The following is an 18,105-nucleotide window of genomic DNA, read 5'->3' on the forward strand; positions in this document are numbered from 1 at the left end:
TTGCTATGTGATACCAGATACAGACTGCTTCTTGACCACAGTTCATTTAGATTGGCAAAGGAACATAGATTCAAGCTAGCATCTAATTCTAAATGTGACACTTGTCCTGTAATATACTTTATTCATTCAATATACTCAGTTAAGTTTGTACTTACTCTAAGAAAGTTATAGAATGCTGCTCTGGTCTATTTTTTTTTTATTGTTTATTTATTTTAGTTTTATGAGGCATGTTTTCTTTGTGTAGCTTTGGCTGTCCTGAAACTAGCTCTGTAGACAAGACTGTTCTCTAACTGAAAAAAAACCCATCGCTTCTACCTTCCAAGTGCTGGGATTAAAGGCATGTGTCACCACTGCCTGGCTGTTTGTTTTTCTTTTGAGGCAGAGTCTCACTATATATTCCAGATTGGCCTGGAACTCACTATTTAGACTATGGTTTTGGAAGAAGGTTGCAGAGAGAAATTTGTTCAGACATGTACTGTCTGCAGTTTTCTTAGTATTTTAGCAATAATTCAGTTAAGATCATTTGTATTTTTTAGATTTGTGATATTTGGAAAAGTATTTAGAACCAATAGAGTAGATAATAGTTATGTTTTATGATGTTCCTGAGGTGATTTTTGTCATTATGTTGAACATTGTACAGTGAACATGCTTACACAAACTATATGTTATATCCTGGGATTTTGAGGTAGGGATATATGTGCACATATATACATACACATAATAACCCATGAGCTTACTGGTATAAGTTAATAGCTAACGGCAGAATCCTATTATTAACCTGTTGCTCTAAAGGGCACAATTGAACAAAACAGTAAAAAATCAAGTGTGCAAGAGCAGATGACACATGCAGTGAGGAACATTTGCTGTTAGAGTATGATAGAGTACTTGCCTGGAATACTAAGGCATTAAGTTTGGAATCCAGGTGGGGATCCAAAAATCCATGGGGAAAGAGGGAGAGTAGAGAGAGAAAGGAAGCTGCTTCCTGGCCTAATGGGGCATACTGGTTGGTATTTTCCATTGTGTTAGGGGTAGAACTCGGGGTCTTAAGCACACTAGTCATATGCATTTTGTCTTGTTGGTGAGGCAGGGTCTTACTCTGTAACCTGGGTTGCCATAGAATTCACTAGCTTAGGCTAGTCACAATCTCAGAGCAGTTCTGCCTCACTCAGTCTCCTAAGTACTGTTTTAGGCATGAACCACCATGCCTGAATAATATTGTTGTATAGTAAACTTTTTTGACATGGTCTGGCTATGTAGCTGAAGTTGCCCAGAAACTCCTAATTTTCTTGTCTCAGCATTCTGAGTAAGACAAGGTCTAACTTTGTAGCCCCAGCAGACTGGAATTTACAGAGATGCACCTGCCTCTACCTTTCTAGTACTTACATTAAAGGTATGCATTACCATACCAGCTTCACACCTTATTATTTTATTTGTTTGGGACAGAGTCTCACTTTGTAGCTCTGGCTGGTGGCCTGGAACTCACTACAAGACCAAGACATTGTAATCTTCCTGATTTTGCCTCCTGAGCATGTACCATGCTTCACTACCCCTTACTTTTTGAGGTTTTTTTTTTTTGTTTCTTTTTGTTGTTTAATTGGCTGATTTTTGGGTTTTCCAGACTGTGTTTCTTGGTAGTCTTGGCTGTTCTTGAAATTGGCCTGTAGACCAGGCCAGCTTGGGACTACCTCTGCCTCCTGAATATATAGGATTAAAGGTGTGTGCTACCACCACATTTTCTGAGGGTTTTTTTTTTTTCATACTAAAAACAGATGAGTATGTGTTATTCTGTGTTATCTGTTTTGATTTAAAGTATATTTAAGGCAGCAATCCAGTTGTTATATTGTACTATTCATTATTATATGTGCTAGACTGTTTACACTATAACACCAGCATTGAAACTGTGATGGTCAAGATGTCACTAAACTCAAATGTGGAATTTTTCAACATCATTATAGAGTCCTATGTGATATATGACACTGATTAAAATATTATACCATATACTGTTTCTCATAGTTGAGTTTGGTAGTCATTTTGTCAATTACTTATGTGCTTTATGAAAATACAGATGTCTGTGACAATTTTCAAATTGCTGTCTCTGATTCTGTTGATAGACTGAAATTTTTCACTTAAAACATCTACTAAAAAAAGAAACCATGGGCTGGCTCATGAGAGTTGGCTCAGCAGTTAAGAGTACCGACTGCTCTTCCAGAGGTCCTGAGTTCAATTCCCAGCAACCACATGGTGGCTCACAACCATCTGTAATGGGATCTGATGCCCTTTTCTGGTGTGTCTGAAGACAGCTACAGTGTATTCATATACATAAAACAAATAAGTCTTTTAAAAGAAAAGAAAAGAAAGAAAACATGTACTTGAATTGACTTTGAATAAATGGAAGCTTGAAAAACCTTAGAATTTTAGGGAGGAGGCTTATTACCTTAAATTTATTCACTAGCTCACATTCTATGATAGTCTCAGAATATAGAACTGGCTGGCCTTGATTTCAGGCTTTTAGCTTCAGCTTCTGAAGTGTTGTAATACAAGCTGAACCACCATGCCCAGCTATTAATTGCTTTTAAGTATATACTTGATAAAAACGAGTAGTAAAACTGCAAAGTGTATGAATAGTATTTTACTGATTTTCCTTCTTAACTCTTCTTAAACTATAGTTAATACATTCAGTAATGGGAAATACTTTATTAGAATTGAGGTTCATCTCTGCTTGTTCAGTTAGCCATGGAAAAAAAGAGTTTATTTTCCAAGCATAGGTTTAAATCCTCCTAAGTCCCCATCTCTTTTTAAAAATGATATCCTTCTCTTAATATATATATTTTGAGAAGGGTCTCTATGTAGCCCTCCCTGTCTATCCTATCCTGGAATTCACAGAGGTCTACCTGTCTCTGCTTCTCAAGTACTGGTATTAAATAATGGCTTGTGCCACCATACCTGGATCATTCATATTTTTTAAAGCTTTATTTTTATTTTATTTTTTTGGTTTTTTGAGACAGGGTTTCTCTGTGTAGCTCTGGCTGTCCTGGAACTCACTCTGTAGACCAGGCTGGCCTCAAACTCAGAAATCCACCTGCCACTGCCTCCCAAGTGCTGGGTTTAAAGGCATGCGCCACCATTGCCCGACTTTAAATTATTTTTAATTATGTGTATGTGTGTTGTGTGTTGTGATTGTGTAAATGAGTACAAGTGCTTTCAGATGTTGGAGCCATCAGATCCCTCTAAAAGCTGGAGTTTCAGGTGATTGTGAGATGCCTGACATGGGTTCTGGGAATTGAACTTAGGACTTACGGAAGAAGAGTAAGTGTTCTTAACCACTGGGACCTCTCTACAGCTCCTCCCCCTGTCCCTGTATTTTTGATATGGTCACTTAGATGAAGCCAATCTCTTATTTTCAGATCCCATTACAGATTGTTGTGAGCCTCCATGTGGTTGCTGGGAATTGAACTCATGACCTTTGGAAGAGCAGTCAGTGCTCTTAACTGCTGAGCCATCTCTCCAGCCCCACTCTCTTCACCCTGAATAATTATTTGGAAAAAATTATCCTCCTGTCTCTTTTACCTCCTTAGTATAAACAATAAGATTGCATGTTTTCATTTTTGTTTTTATGATGCTGGGAATTAAACCCAGATCCTCATTCATGGGTAGGCAAATGCTCTAGCACTGAGCAATTCTCAGCCTTTGTTATTCTTTTAAAAATATTAGTTATTGGCTTTGGCCCCCGCAGTTAAAAACATTTGTTGCTTTTGCAGAGATTCAGTACCCTCAGCACCTATATGTCAATTAACAGCCACTTGTAACTTCAGTTCCAGAGGAACTGATGCCCTCATCTTACCTCTGTGGGTGCTACATGCACACAGTACACAGACATAAATACATACAAGGAAAACATCTATATACATAAGTAAAAATAAATAAAGACATGTTTTTAGAAAAATATTGTCTTACTTGAGAGCTGAAGCTCAAACATGGTCTTTAAGCTTGCTAGACAAATGTTCTGTCTACTACTTAGTCACAATAATCATCTCCTTTCCTTCTTTCAAAAGAGATGTTTATTTTGTTTTATGTGTATGAGTGTTTTGTCTGCATGTGTGCTGGTGCCATGTCTATACCTGGTGCCCTTGGAGACCCAGAAGAGCGCATGGGATCCTCTGGAAATGGAGTTAAAAGGTGGTTAGGAGTCACGATCTGAGTGCTGGGAACTGAACCAGGTTTACTGGAATAGCAGTAAACGCTTAACTGAACCATCTCTCCAGCCCTCAGTTAGATGCTTAAAAGATCACCCAAGTAAACAACTTGTGGTTGGGGAGTAGCTCAGTAGTTGTTCTTGCCTGACATGTATAGTACCTAAGTTTGATTGCTCTGTGTACTAAAGAATCACAGCCATCTTTTTCTTTTTCTTGTAAAGTACATTTTTATAAAATACATAGTTGATTTGGACAGAGTGTAGGGGCTTTCAAGACAGGGCTTTTTTAAAATTAGCTCTGCTTGTCCTGGAATTGACTCTGTAGACCAGGATTCTGAGTTCAGTACTTTAAATATTTTAAATTCATTTTTATTTTCTAATATAAGCTTTGATAAAGCCTACATCTGTAAGAAATCTCTTTGGATATCTTGACTAGGCAGAGTGGGTACTCCTTGGGATGCAGAAGTAGGTGGGTCTTGAACTGAAGGCAAGCCTAGCCTACATAGTAAAATGCTGTCTGAAAACAACAACAAAATGGCAGTGTACCCTCTTTTTTTTTTTTTTTGGTTTTTCAAGACAGGGTTTCTCTGTATAGCCCTGGCTGTCCTGGAATTCACTCTGTAGACCAGGCTGGCCTAGAACTTAGAAATCCGCCTGCCTCTGCCTGCCAAGTGCTGGGATTAAAGGCGTGTGCCACCGTGTCTGGCGGCAATGTACTTTTTAAAAGGGTAGATTGGATGGTATGTGATTCATGTCACAGAGTTATTACTAAAAATAATTGTTATAATGAAACCTGATAATTAGTGCATAATATACTTACTATAACCTCCATTCTTGTAGTCAATTGTGATATAAGTTGTTATTTATAAAGAAAATTAAGTGATGGATAGAGCCCTGGGAATTATTTTAGCTTTTGTTGTAGTTGTTTAGGTTAGTACTCCTACCCTTCTTGTTTCACACTAGTGTTACCTGAAGGCAAAAGCTGGAATCTGGTACTTTTTTAAGACATGGTTGCACTATAGAGCTCTAGCTGTTCTGGAATTCAACTGTGTAAACAGGCTGGCCTCAAACTCAGAGATGCACCTGCTTCTGCCTCTGAAGCGCTAGGATTAAAGACTACTTGTGTACTTTTGTTGAGCTGTGTAGTTGCAACCTTAGTCTCTAGTGAGTCTGTGCTAATTAACTACTGCTCATTGCAAACAGAAGCTTCTCTGACCAAACCTGATATGGGCAAAACCATAATTATTTAGAGGGCAGTTTGACAAGTAGATTATGCCCACTTAGCAAAAACAATTGTAGCTTCCTCACAAAGGCCTGTGACCTTCCCTGTCATGTCTATGCCACCATCTCTCTGTTTTGCGTATCCTAGGAAACCGGAGTGTGCCCTTGCTTAATGTTGCAAGTAGTGAGTAGCTAGCTAGCTATTTCTTTGAAATGAGTGCTGGGATCTGAACTCCAGTCCTCATGAATTCAAAGCAGGACAAACTGAACCATTTCCTAACCTTCCTTTTTTTTTTTTTTTTTTTTTTTTTTTTAAAGACAGGGTTTCTCTGTATAGCCTTGGTTATCCTGGAACTCACTCTTGTAGACCAGACTGGCCTCCAACTCAGAAATCTGCCTGTCTCTGCCTCCCAAGTGCTGGGATTAAAGGAAAGGTGTGGGACACCACTGCCTGGCAGCCTTCCTTCTTTTAATTATGCTTTACTATTTATTTTTTTAATTGTGTATATGTGTGGTGCTCATGAATGATATGTATATATGAGTGCATAAATGTCAGAGGACAGATTTTCTGGGTTCCAGGTATTGAACAGGTTATCAAGTTTTCAGTCTTGCCAGCCTCCATAGAGCCTAGTTCATATTTAATTTTAAGTGTTTTTTGTCTGTTTTGTTTTGTTTTTGTGGTTCTGTGGTTCTGGGTTTTTGCCTGGGTGTATGTATTTCTGTATACCGTGGGCATGCCTGGTGCCTGAGGAGACCAGAAGAAGGCATTGGATCTCCTGAAACTAGACTTAAAGATTGTTGGGAGGCTCAATACAGATGCTGGGAATTGAACCTTTGTAAGAGTTGCAAGAGCTCCTAACCACAGAACCAACTTTTAGACCATTTAGGAACTCTTCTTTTTTCCCCTTCCAGTCTCTGTTTTTCATTCACCCTACTCCTCATGATAGGATCTTCTGGATGCCTGGGGCTTATAGATCTGCCTATACTTCTGCCTTCCAAGTCCTAGGGATTAGAGGTGTGTGTCACCACACCTGGCTTTAATTACTATTTTAAAGTAACCCCAAAACAACACTTCTTGGCTATTTAATTACTTTGTGTATGTTTATGTATTTTGTGAAGTGGTATGTTTCCAGGAGGCCAGAAGAGACTGTCAGATCCCCTGGAGCTGGAGTTACAGGCATTTGGGAGGCATGTGATGTAGGTGTTAGGATTAGAAGGATTGGAATGTAGGTCACATTGTCATTTTTTTGCTTCCTAGGTTCTGATATTGCAGGTATGAGCCACCATGACCCTCTTAAAATTTTTTTTGATTTATTTTTCAAATAGTAAACCTTTTGAAAGAATTCTTTACTTTGTCAAGTGCAGGGACTCCTTCAATAACATCTAGAATACAATTGGCATTGAGCAAGTGTTTCTCAGTTGGATAGTGAAAATTCAGAATTCTATGTATGGTGTCCTAATAAGTATATGTTATATATATGTGCCCCTGCCAGCCTAAAGTCTTATTTTAGTCATTATTATGGGGAATGTACTTAGTGTTTTCATGACTCCAGATTTCATATATCACTGATTCTTTCATACATGGCTATTTAAATTATCAGTCTTATGCAGTAGGCCAATAGCTGACTGATTTCTTGCACATTGTAAGTGTAGTAGTATAAGTTGCTAGAAGTCAGTATCAGATATTCATATTAGATTTTGGTCAGAATATCAGTGTTAGTTATAACATTTCATTTTTATTCTATTGAATAAGTTTCATTTCTTTTGGGTGTTTAAAAAGTTTTTTTGCCCTTTGTGCATCAGTGGTTCCAGGTGAACAGGCTTTCTTTACTCTAAGTAGTCACCCGGCTATGAACTGTTTACCTGGCTGCACTCTCTTTGTTTTCTTTTTAAGTCAGTGGGCTTTCACATTTTTGACTGGACTTTATGCTAGTAATCTTAGTGGCTGCCACTATCTTTTTATGTGTGCCTCCCTCCCAAAAACTCCGTTTTAGAGACAGGGTCTACAGTATCCTTGACTGGCTTGGAATTCACCATGTAGACCAGGCTGTTCTCAAAAGCCTACAGAGATCCTCTTGCCTTTGCCTTCTGAGTTCTGAGGTTATGTACTACATCCCCGCCTGTGTGTTGTTTTTCTTATACTAAATTTAAACTTGATGTAGTTAACTTTATTTAAAAGCTTATGAAAAACTTAAGATGTATCTTAGAATATTGTGTAGTTCTCTGTGTGTGTACTAAAGATGGACTCCAAGGTTTTGCAAATGCTGTACATTTTTATCACGAGAAATATTTTTAAACCTTGTTTTTATTTTTTGGGCTTTTTTTTTTAAATGATTAACTCTTTGTTCTATCTTTATATTGGTGAACAAAAAAGTGGCTTTATCTTGATAAAATTGATTCCAGTTTTTTTTACATTTGCTGGAAATCACCATTCTGATATAAAATGCTATTTCTATTATTTAGTGTTTTTCCCTATATTTCCATATTTTTGGTTCAGTGACAAATTTGTTACCATTACCAAATTTTAGCCGTTTTAATATGTGGGTGGAGCTACTTTTCTTAAGTTGCTTACACTGGTCTTAAAGCTCTTACATATTAATAAAGGATAATTTTGATTTAGATTGCAGAAGTCTTAGAATATGTTCAAGCCAGTGTGGTGGCTCATACCCATAATCCTAGTGCTTTGGAGGCTGAGACAGGAGGTTCACCAGCTTTCAATGCCAGCCTGATTACAGAGTGAGATACTGACTCAAAAAACAAAATTTATAAATAAAAATTATTTCTAAGTAAATTCATATCTTTCAGTAGTTAAGGCTAACCTGTTTCTAAGAAAAGAGTTTATTTCTCACAGGCAATTTTATTCTAAAAGGATGACTTTTAAAACTTTTCCTAGATGGTTGCTTGACCGGATTATTTCTTAATAATTCCCTTATAAAAGGGAGTAGTACCAGATATGTTGGTGTATGCCTCTTATCCCAGCACTTTAATCCTGGCAGAGGCAGGTGGATCTCTGTGAGTTCAAGGCCAGCCAGCCTAGTCAATATATTGATTTCCAGAACATACAAGAGATTGTTATTATTTGTAAATTTCTTTTGAGTGTAATTTTTCATTTTAATATGTAGGAATATTTGAAACAATTTGTGAAATATTTGTATTCATGCTGCCTGGTACTAGGTGCTGCTTTTTTCTTTCATTTTTAGATATCTTTTTTTTACTGTGTGTGTTTTTCCTGCTCGTGTGCATTGAAACTGGAGTTATAGACAATTGTGAACTGTCATTTGTGTGTTGAGGTCTAAACTCAAGTCCTTTGGAACACCAGCAAATGCTCTTAACTGTTAAGGAGTCACTGTAGCACCCTCTTTTCTTTTAAGAGGTGTGGGCACACACGTATTCAATGATAGGCCTTAAATGTTTGGCAAGTTCTCTAACAATACCAGAAAACTATACTCAAAGCACGAAGAAAAATTTCTGCAGTAAAACTAAAACCAGTTTATTAAACAACTGAGAAGAGTTGTGGATGCATGAAATTAAGTGGTAGAGCACTTGTCTAACTATATTTAAGGACCTGGTTGTTAAGAGTTAGGGTGGGGAAGTGTGGGGATGTTTGGAGAGTATAAATTTTTAAAGATTTACTTGGTATGTTTATGTGTATATCTGCATAGATCATGCATGTATCATGTATATTTAGGTGCTCAAGAGAAGCCAGAGGGCTTCCTATCTCCTAGAAATGAAGTTATAAGTAATTGTAAGTCATTTTTTGGGGTCTGGGAACTGAGCTCAGGTCCCCCCTAAGAGCAATAAACAATCTTAACTTGTGAACTATCTCTGTTTCGTGTTTTAAGATAGGATCTCACCATGTATCCTGAGCTAGCCTAGAACTCTTTACCCTCTACTTCTTGTGCCTCCTAAGTGCTGGAATCAAAGGCATATATACTACTATGCCTGGCTTGGCTCCAATACCCACCATCTAAATGGGACCAACATGAGTATCTTGGTTTCTTGTTAAGACAGGCTGAATACCTGTAATTCATGCTCTTCTATCCTCAGCCTCTTACATGCTAGAACAAATGTTCTTGGCCAGGCCTGATTTAATATATTTTACGTTTTCTGTTCATTGCATTCATCTTTATATGTCACACACACACACACACACACACACACACACACACACACACTGAGACAAAGTGTCATATAGCATAGTCTGTCATAGAATTCATGTAATCGAGGATAGCTTTCTACTGTTTTTCCTGTTTCTACCTCTTGAGTGTTAGAATTACTGGTGTGAACTATATCACACCTAGTATGTGTGGCGCCTGAAACTTCATGCATGCTAGGCAGACATTAGAAATAAAGCTACAGCTGGGTGGTGGTGGAGCACGCCTTTAATCCCAGCACTTGGGAGGCAGATGGATTTTTGAGTTCGAGGCCAGCCTGGTCTACAGAGTGAGTTCCAGGACAGCCAGGACAGCCAGGACTACACAGAGAAACCCTGTCTCGAAAACAAACAAAAAGGAATAAAGCTACATCTTAATCTCTTTTGTGTGGTTTTCTTTATGCTATATAAACAGACTACAAATTGTATCCTTGAACAAAAATGATCACTCACTCTTTATGCAGTCCTGGCTATCCTTGAACTTGCTATGTAGACCAGGCTGATCTCCCTCAGAGATCTTCCTATCTCTGCCTTTGTCAGTGCTGAGATTAAAGGCATGTACCACCATGCCTACCTGTAACTTCTGATAAAGTATACTGTTCACATAGTCCACATAATGCTTTCTTTTTTAAAATGACATTTTAATATTTTGTACTAAAATTGGATCTAGGCATAGATGTGTTTGTTCCTGACTTAATTGGACATGAGATTTTTAAAACAGTGACTTCAGTTTGTTATTCTTCTTTTTCCCCCTTCAGGCAGCTGAATATGTCCCAGAGAAGGTGAAGAAAGCGGAAAAGAAATTAGAAGAAAATCCATATGACCTTGATGCTTGGAGCATTCTCATTCGAGAGGCACAGGTTTAGTGATATAGGATTACATTTCCTTCTCTATGGGTCCAATCACACTACTTGATTCTGCAGTAATAATACTTTTACACTCCTAACATTGTAAATGCTGTTTATTGATTTTCAATTTTAGAATCAACCTATAGACAAAGCACGGAAGACTTACGAACGCCTTGTTGCCCAGTTCCCCAGTTCTGGCAGATTCTGGAAACTGTACATTGAAGCAGAGGTTAATATTTTATTTATTTTTTCTTATATAGCATCTGATGGCAATTACAGCTTACACTATAGTGATAGAAAAGAAGTTAGGAGCATAGTATAAGCAGGACAAGGAGGATTTAAATGTCTCTGCCTTTATTTTGTAAAATAGGTATGAAGGAGTAATTAAAATGACTTTGAAATTTGGGTCTTTCACAAGCTGATGATTGTTGCATTTTGGAGTTGCAACAACATTAAAACAGTTTCAATGGTGTTTGGAGTGCTTTAGCCTTTTATTTACTTGTCATGTGTCAATTTATTGCCTCCTGTGTCATTTATTTAGAACTCATTTGTCTTTTCCTATAACAAACTAATACGAAAATACAGAAATGTTGGCTTAGTTTAATAGAGTATTATAAATGTCTGGTGAGATGAAACATTTTGGAGAATAATTATTTCACATTTTAATTTTATGAAAAATGCATGGTTTGTCAGTTTAAGGACTTCAATAATTTACAGTTAATTTTGCCATATGATAAAGCTTACATTCTACAGGGATAAGCTAATATGACTCAAACTTTTTAACCATAGTTTACCCCAATGATATTGATTTCTCTTTCCTTTTGTTTGTCTTAACTTGAAGTCAGGCATGTTTATGTTAATGAATAATGTCCCATTATTGATTACGATTAAAGAAAAAAAACCAAAACCTTATTTTTTGAAGACTGGAATTAACAATCAAAGCTGTAATAAAGTGTTAATGTCCCAGTGTCAATTGACACTAAGTAATCACTCACAGATTATAAATTAATGGAATGGAAGGGAGAGGTAGAAATAATTGGAATATCCACATTAAGCTGAAATGATGACCATTTCTTTTTATTTATACTACTTTATGCAGTACTTTTAATATTTCATAATATAAATTCTCAACATAAGTACTCTGTAGCCCCAACTGTAGCTGAAATTTGCTCTGTGGATCTCTCTTAGGCCTTTCTTCAGTGATACTGAATACACTCTAGCACAGTATCACCTTTGGTGTGTCCTCAGAGTAGTCCCAACAGCCACATATTTACACAGAGGCTCAGCTGTACATAGTTTGGATTGTGTTATTTGGGGGGAACAGAAATTACTGGGCAGTAACAGGAACATTTGTGGGTATGTGGGTGTGTGGTGTGCATGTTTGTGTTTGTATGTGTGAATGAGACTGTAACTTACAAGGAGTCTGGTAGTTTGACACAATACCATATCTTTATGGTTTCATCACCTACCCTCTGGAACAATTTTGTTCCTCTGTATATTTAAATCATCAAAGTAGATGGGCTTGAAACTCAGTAGGCCTGTCTTGAGTATGCTGAAGATAATGCTGTACTGCCCGATAAAACCAAGAACCTGAATCACATGCACTCGTTTACCTCCTAATCTGACTTTACAGACACATTAGTTTGTACTTAAATTCACAAGAATCAAGCATGATTGTGATCGAGAGATAATTATTTTTGGAAAACAAAGTAGGACCTTCTGAGTTATAAAGTTCTCCAAAATTCAGATGCTAAATTAAGTTGAAATTGGTAGTGAGGTTTTATGTCTGAAATTATAAACATAAAAAAGGTTTTTTCCACCCTCCCCATTTCTTCCCTAACAATAAAATACAAACTGTATTCTGAAAAAGAATTGCAAGAGAGAGAGAGAGAGTAGACATTATTCCAAGGGGCTGAAAGTTATTTAAATAACAGACGGTTTCATAAAACAGTTCAGAACTGCTAGGAGTTGCCTGGTTTGTTTAATGTTTGCAGCTATTTTACACTCAGACACACACACACACACACACATACACACACACACAAATATATATATGTATGTATGTATGTATAAAATACAAGCACAGAAAAATGTGTATGTATAAAAAACTATTACTGAGAAAAAAATACCAAATATATGTGTGTTTGCTTTTTTTTATATTTCTGGTTTAGGAATTACAATGTTAAATTAAAATGCTGGTTTCAGAAATACCTAAGCTGTCTTTCTCTTTCCTGGTTTACTCTTCTTATTTTCATATTTATCTTTTGACCCACACAAGAAGCTAAAATTTTCTTTGATCATGTCACTCAACGTGACCTTTATTTTTGTTGAAGACATATAACCTATTTACAGTACTTATAATGCTATACTATACTGTTTTATAACATCCTGTATGCACACTCAAGAAAATAAAGCTTTGTTAATACATTGTTGTAACTCGGTATTTCATGGTGGGGCAATTATGATGTTACATTTGTTTAATTCAGCTAAACTAATCTGTAGCTAAATATATTAGATTTTTTTTAAACTACTAGAACAAACATCTTTAGTAAATATGCTTCCCATGGAAATTTCTTGTAAATTCTGTTTCAATACAGAAAGAACAAAAGAAAACAATTTAAAAGTTATTTTTAAGTTTGAAATATGAATTAAAAACAAGAGTATATCTAAATATTTATAAAAAAGCTTTTCTCATATCAATGACAGCATTGTATACATTTATTGATGTAAAATACATGTTTTTTACATCAATGGAATCTTTAATTTGTTACTTAGGTGTTTGTTTTCCTGTTTTGCTACACTTTAAAAATATTGGAGGTAAATTCTCCTAGTTGATGGACATTTAGAATCAAATTGAGTATTTTTATAAAATTGGAAGATTAGACTAACATATTTACTGTGATATATAATATTTAGGACCATTTTTATCTTCAAAATGCATTGCTTTTCTTTTGCATTTTGTAACTTCTAACCCAGATTTTAGAAGAAAATCAAGAAGTAGCATGATAGTATATTATCAGGAACAGTGTCTAAATATGACTGCCTAGTTTTTATGTAAAAGGAACATTTTAGTGTATCTATAGCTTTATTGAGTTGCAAATAATAAGTGAATTCTAGTCTTCTTTCAGCTTAAAAAATACAGCTTTTTCTTGTTCAGTATTTTTGGGTCTTTAAGCCAGAGTGAGTCTCAGTGCTCTTTACAGAGCTACCTTTATTGGGAATTTAAGCTATTGTGGAATTGAGGAACATTACATAATTTTGCTGTATTCCCTTAAATTTCTCTCCCTATTTGTGATTTCTGTAGCTTTTCACATAATTAGGTGATCACTGTGACAACATGTAAGGTACAATATTTTATTGTTCCAAGTAATTTGAATTGAGCCACATTCATAAGACTTTGCAAACTGAAGGATGTTCTCATTGGTAGCTGAAGGAGGAAGAAGTTATGCTGCTGGTCATAGCAATGATGCACCTTGCTGCCTGTGAAAGCTGTGATTTAATAAAGCATGTAGAGAGTTGATGGCTTTTCATTTAAAAATTTAAATGTGAGTTCTTTGATCTATACTTGTTTTTTCTTTCCTTATAAATAGTAGGTTTTAAAGTATAATTCCTACTTTTCTCAAAATAACCTTACTTGGAAAATGGAATGAACTCAGGATGGGACAATGAGTGACTTAAACTGAAATAAACTTCTCCATTCTTGATTCTGTTTTAATGCCTTTACATAGCACTTTAAATTACTGTATTACAATGTTTTGTATCTACTCAGCTTTATATAGCCCTATATTTAATAATCTGTACTCTTTAGATCTACTTTTTCTGTTTGTAATAAATGTTGGTCCATGTCTGTGTGATTATTCAGATTTTACTCTAAAACTCTTCTTATTCTATTGTTTCACAAATGTGTAAATATAGAGAAAAATAATAGGAATTACTTGAAAACATAACAGTGATCAGATATCTGAAAGTGCTTATTATAGTGCTGTTTTACAAATGAAAGAAGTATTTGCATACTTACTGTTACAAATAGTAAATTATTTTTAAGTTTTATTGTATCTCTTTACTTTCCCCCGCCCATTGGTGTAGCACTGGTATTTAAGTGTTGTCACGATTATTAGTAGTCTATAGTTTTTTTTCTCCTGTGATCCAAGGCTTTTCATACTAAAACTGCAAAAGATAATAGTTGTTCAGATAATAGTTTCTTTAAATAAAACCTATAATTTATATCATCTAGGAAAGAATCTTTTCTCTGATATATAGCCCTTTCTTGTTTTTAGGTAAAGTACTCTGCTAATTAACTAAAGTTCTTTAAAATTTCCAACTTTAATTTCATATTATCTGTGTGTATGCCTACTCACACTTGTGCCATCACTTGCCTGTGAAGGTCATTAGACGATTCTCTTTCTACCAGTAGGGACTAGGAATCGGGCTCAGATTGTCAAACTTGGTGGCAGGGCAAGCAGAGCCATCTCATCAGTCCTGGATTTTTCAACTTATAAAGCAGAATTAAAGTGCTGGGTGGTGGTTCATACTGTATTCACAGCACTTAAGAGGCTGAAGTAGGTAGCTTGTCACAAGTTCTAGACTAGATTGTGCTACTACTAGTAATTTTCATCCTAGTCTGGCCTACAGTGAGAAAGACCTGGGTCAGATACTCAAAAAGAACCTGAAAATGAAGGAAAGGACTAAGTAGATTTATAATATATGTATAAATCTAAGATTAACTGAACTAGAACTGATAGATCATTTAGTTTGAAGTTTTTCTGATATTAGTGTTTTAGCCTGAATTTACACCTTTGTGGAATAGCATAGTACTTATTAATTTTTTTTAAACTCAGTGAGAATGTAAACATAGGCCTTTGAGATGGCTTAGTAGTTAATATCAAATGTGACTATGGTAGAGGAATTTAGTTTCTAGTATTAGCATCAATCAGGAAACTCAAAACCGCCTGTAACTCCAGCCCTAGAGAATCCAGTGATCTCTTTTGGATTCCAGTGTCAACTGCACTCATGTGTACATAATCCCCAAACAGACATACATACACCTAATGAAAATAAAATCAATCTTATTTTTAAAATATTTAGGTTTTATATGTTATGAATGTTTTGCATGTATGTATGTATATATGTATGTATGTATGTATGTTGTGCATCATGTGTATGCCTGGTGTCCAGAGGCCAGAACAATCCATCATATTCTCTAGAGATGGAAATGCAAATTTTTGTGTACCATCCTGTGGATTCTAGGAACAAGACTCGTGTCTTCTTGTTGCTCTTAACTTCAGTCATTTCTAGCTGCGGTGTGTGTGTGTGTGTTTTAATTATAGAGGATAATTTTTGTATATGGGTTCCTTCCATCCCAAGAGGTGAGGTATACCCCAACATGCTATCTATGAGTGAACAAAACTCAAATGTTTCATGATACTGTCTGTTCAGCTTTCTTATTTGGAAATAGAAATAATTTCAGCACACAAAAGACTTTTCAGGGTCCCTAACTATGAACATGTAGCAGTTGACTTTATTAAAAAGCAAAAGGGCCTTGGATTCCCCCCTTTCCTTTTCTTTCCCCTCTTAAAGACAAAATGTCTCAGGCCGCTTTCCAGCTCTTAATTATCCTGCCTCAGACTGTTGCATGCTGAGATTACAAGCGTGTGCCACATGGTGATGTTTTGAATGAACTTTGAGCTGGCAGGATGTAGCTCACCCACAAGCCTGACTGCTTGAGTTCAATCCAAGGTCCTTCCATTACAGGCATAGTCTACCACACTGAGGTGGATTAGTTTGTTTTTTAATTATTGTATATGTGGAGTACCACAGCATTCAGAGGTCAGAAAACTTGGGAGTTGGTTCTCTCCCTCCCAGTGATTGTTTCAGGGATTGAACTCAGGTTGCTATGCTTGTATGGCAAGTAATTTTATACTCTATCGTCTCTATGGTCCAACTATTTTGAGACTCACTCTGAAACCCTGGCTGGTCTCAAACACTATATTCCTCCCTCAGCTTCCCAGATGCTGACATTACATAGTACATAGATGGTACTATGTCTCAGTAAAAAGCTGCACTCTTAAGTGGTTGTGGCCAACAATGAATTAGCTTATTACTGAACTGTTTTTCTCTTAGAAAATTCCTGGCAGGAAGCAAGTAGTTGGCTAGTATAATAGGTTAAAGTCTATGGATACTCCTCCATCTACTAGAATGCACAGCCATTTGCAAAGACAGTGAATGTTGCCTTGACTTCACCTTGTTGAAAAAAACCCACCTGCTTTTCTTAGGCCTAGGGAAGCTTAATGTGGGTAAGTTGCCTTTTTGTATGCCTTTGACTTCCAAAGAAAAATTTCCTGTTTAGAGGTATTGATCAGTAGTTCTTAAGACTTTTGTGACAAATGCATAGGCTAAAATGTAGTTTTGAAATAATGTGTTGTAATGCTAAAAGTTAACAAAGTCCTAAAGTTATTACTGTTTTTAATCCTTAAATACTACTTCCTAAAATATTCCTAAAATTGTAGACATTGTAGATAAAAAAAAGTCATACCTTTTTCATATAATGTATAACATTGGTTTTTACCTTAAAATTCACACATGGGAGATGACTTTTAATGATGGTAATTTCTGAAGCCTTTTATTGTGGATTTGAAGAAATAGTGTTGACCATTTAATGATAATGGTCTTGAATTGTTATTACTCCACACCTTAAATGCTGGAGCAATGGCATGTTTAAAGCAAAGGAGGATATTGTTTCAAGGATAAATTGTAGATCAAGAAGATAAATTAGGTACCTTACACATAAGTGCATCAAGTTGTTACCCTTGGAGCCAAAGCTTACACATAGGCCTGAGTTTGTTTACCCAGTATTGGAACTTTATGCTCTGACAATGAACTCATGGTAAATAAGTATTTCTAGCTGCCATTTGGAGAATTGAGGCGTTAGGGGGCAACAGTCAATTTTTATTACTGACTTAACATTTTCTGTCTTTGTTAGAATTTGGCTCTTTCTTACATAATCAAGAAGTGCTCTGAGGTATCTATCAGGAGTTTGGGAATGTTGTAGCTAGGTCTACTGTCAGGGGTAGGAATACATTTAGTTATTTTTAACCATGACCACTCTAAGACAGCCTTACACTAGGCAAGTATTAAACTGCCTCCATAGGTACGAGCTTTTGTGGTCCTGCTTCTGCTCCACAATAAATTAAAATATTCAACAATTTTAAAAAGCCAACATAACATTAATATCAAACTCTTAAGAATCTGACAAGCTTCAAGGAAGTGTGTTTTATTAGAGAACTACTTAAACTGTGGAAAATTAGTGACAGCATTTTATAGTAGATAACTTTAACTTTTTAATAGTTTAAATTAATACTAAATCATAATTTAAGTTTATTATAAAACATTAATTCTTTTGTGCACCAGTTTTATTGGTTATCAGTTTTGGTTATACATTGCAATTAAAATTTGGAAGGACTGGAGATGGCTCAGCAATAAGAATACTGGTTGCTCTTCCAGGGGATAGGGGTTCAATTCCCAGCACCTATATGACTTCCCAACTGTTTTAAGTGCAGTTTCAGGCAATCTGCCTTGGAAGGTCCCAGGGATACAGGTGGTGCACAGATAAGCATGCCAGCAAAACACCCATATATATTAAATAAGTCTTAACCTGTTTTTGTGTCATAAACTATTAAATGTTTGCACTTAAA

General features: G+C 36.0%; 1 protein-coding gene across 2 annotated transcripts in view; it reads left to right on the plus strand.

Moving 5' to 3' along the window:
* Cstf3 (cleavage stimulation factor subunit 3) overlaps positions 1-18,105 on the plus strand; it is a 75,067-nt gene that overhangs the window by 6,841 nt on the left and 50,121 nt on the right. Inside the window, exons 2-3 of one of the 2 annotated variants that reach the window (XM_031371217.1) lie at positions 10,325-10,426; positions 10,548-10,886. In XM_031371217.1, coding sequence (XP_031227077.1) covers positions 10,325-10,426; positions 10,548-10,736 — 291 coding nt within the window. In that variant the 3' untranslated portion in view covers positions 10,737-10,886. Of the gene's footprint in view, positions 1-10,324; positions 10,427-10,547; positions 10,887-18,105 lie in introns of those variants that run through there. The other variant, XM_031371216.1, reaches the window with a different exon arrangement.

The sequence above is a fragment of the Mastomys coucha genome, unplaced genomic scaffold, assembly GCF_008632895.1.
Source record: "Mastomys coucha isolate ucsf_1 unplaced genomic scaffold, UCSF_Mcou_1 pScaffold15, whole genome shotgun sequence".
Classification (NCBI taxonomy): domain Eukaryota; kingdom Metazoa; phylum Chordata; class Mammalia; order Rodentia; family Muridae; genus Mastomys; species Mastomys coucha.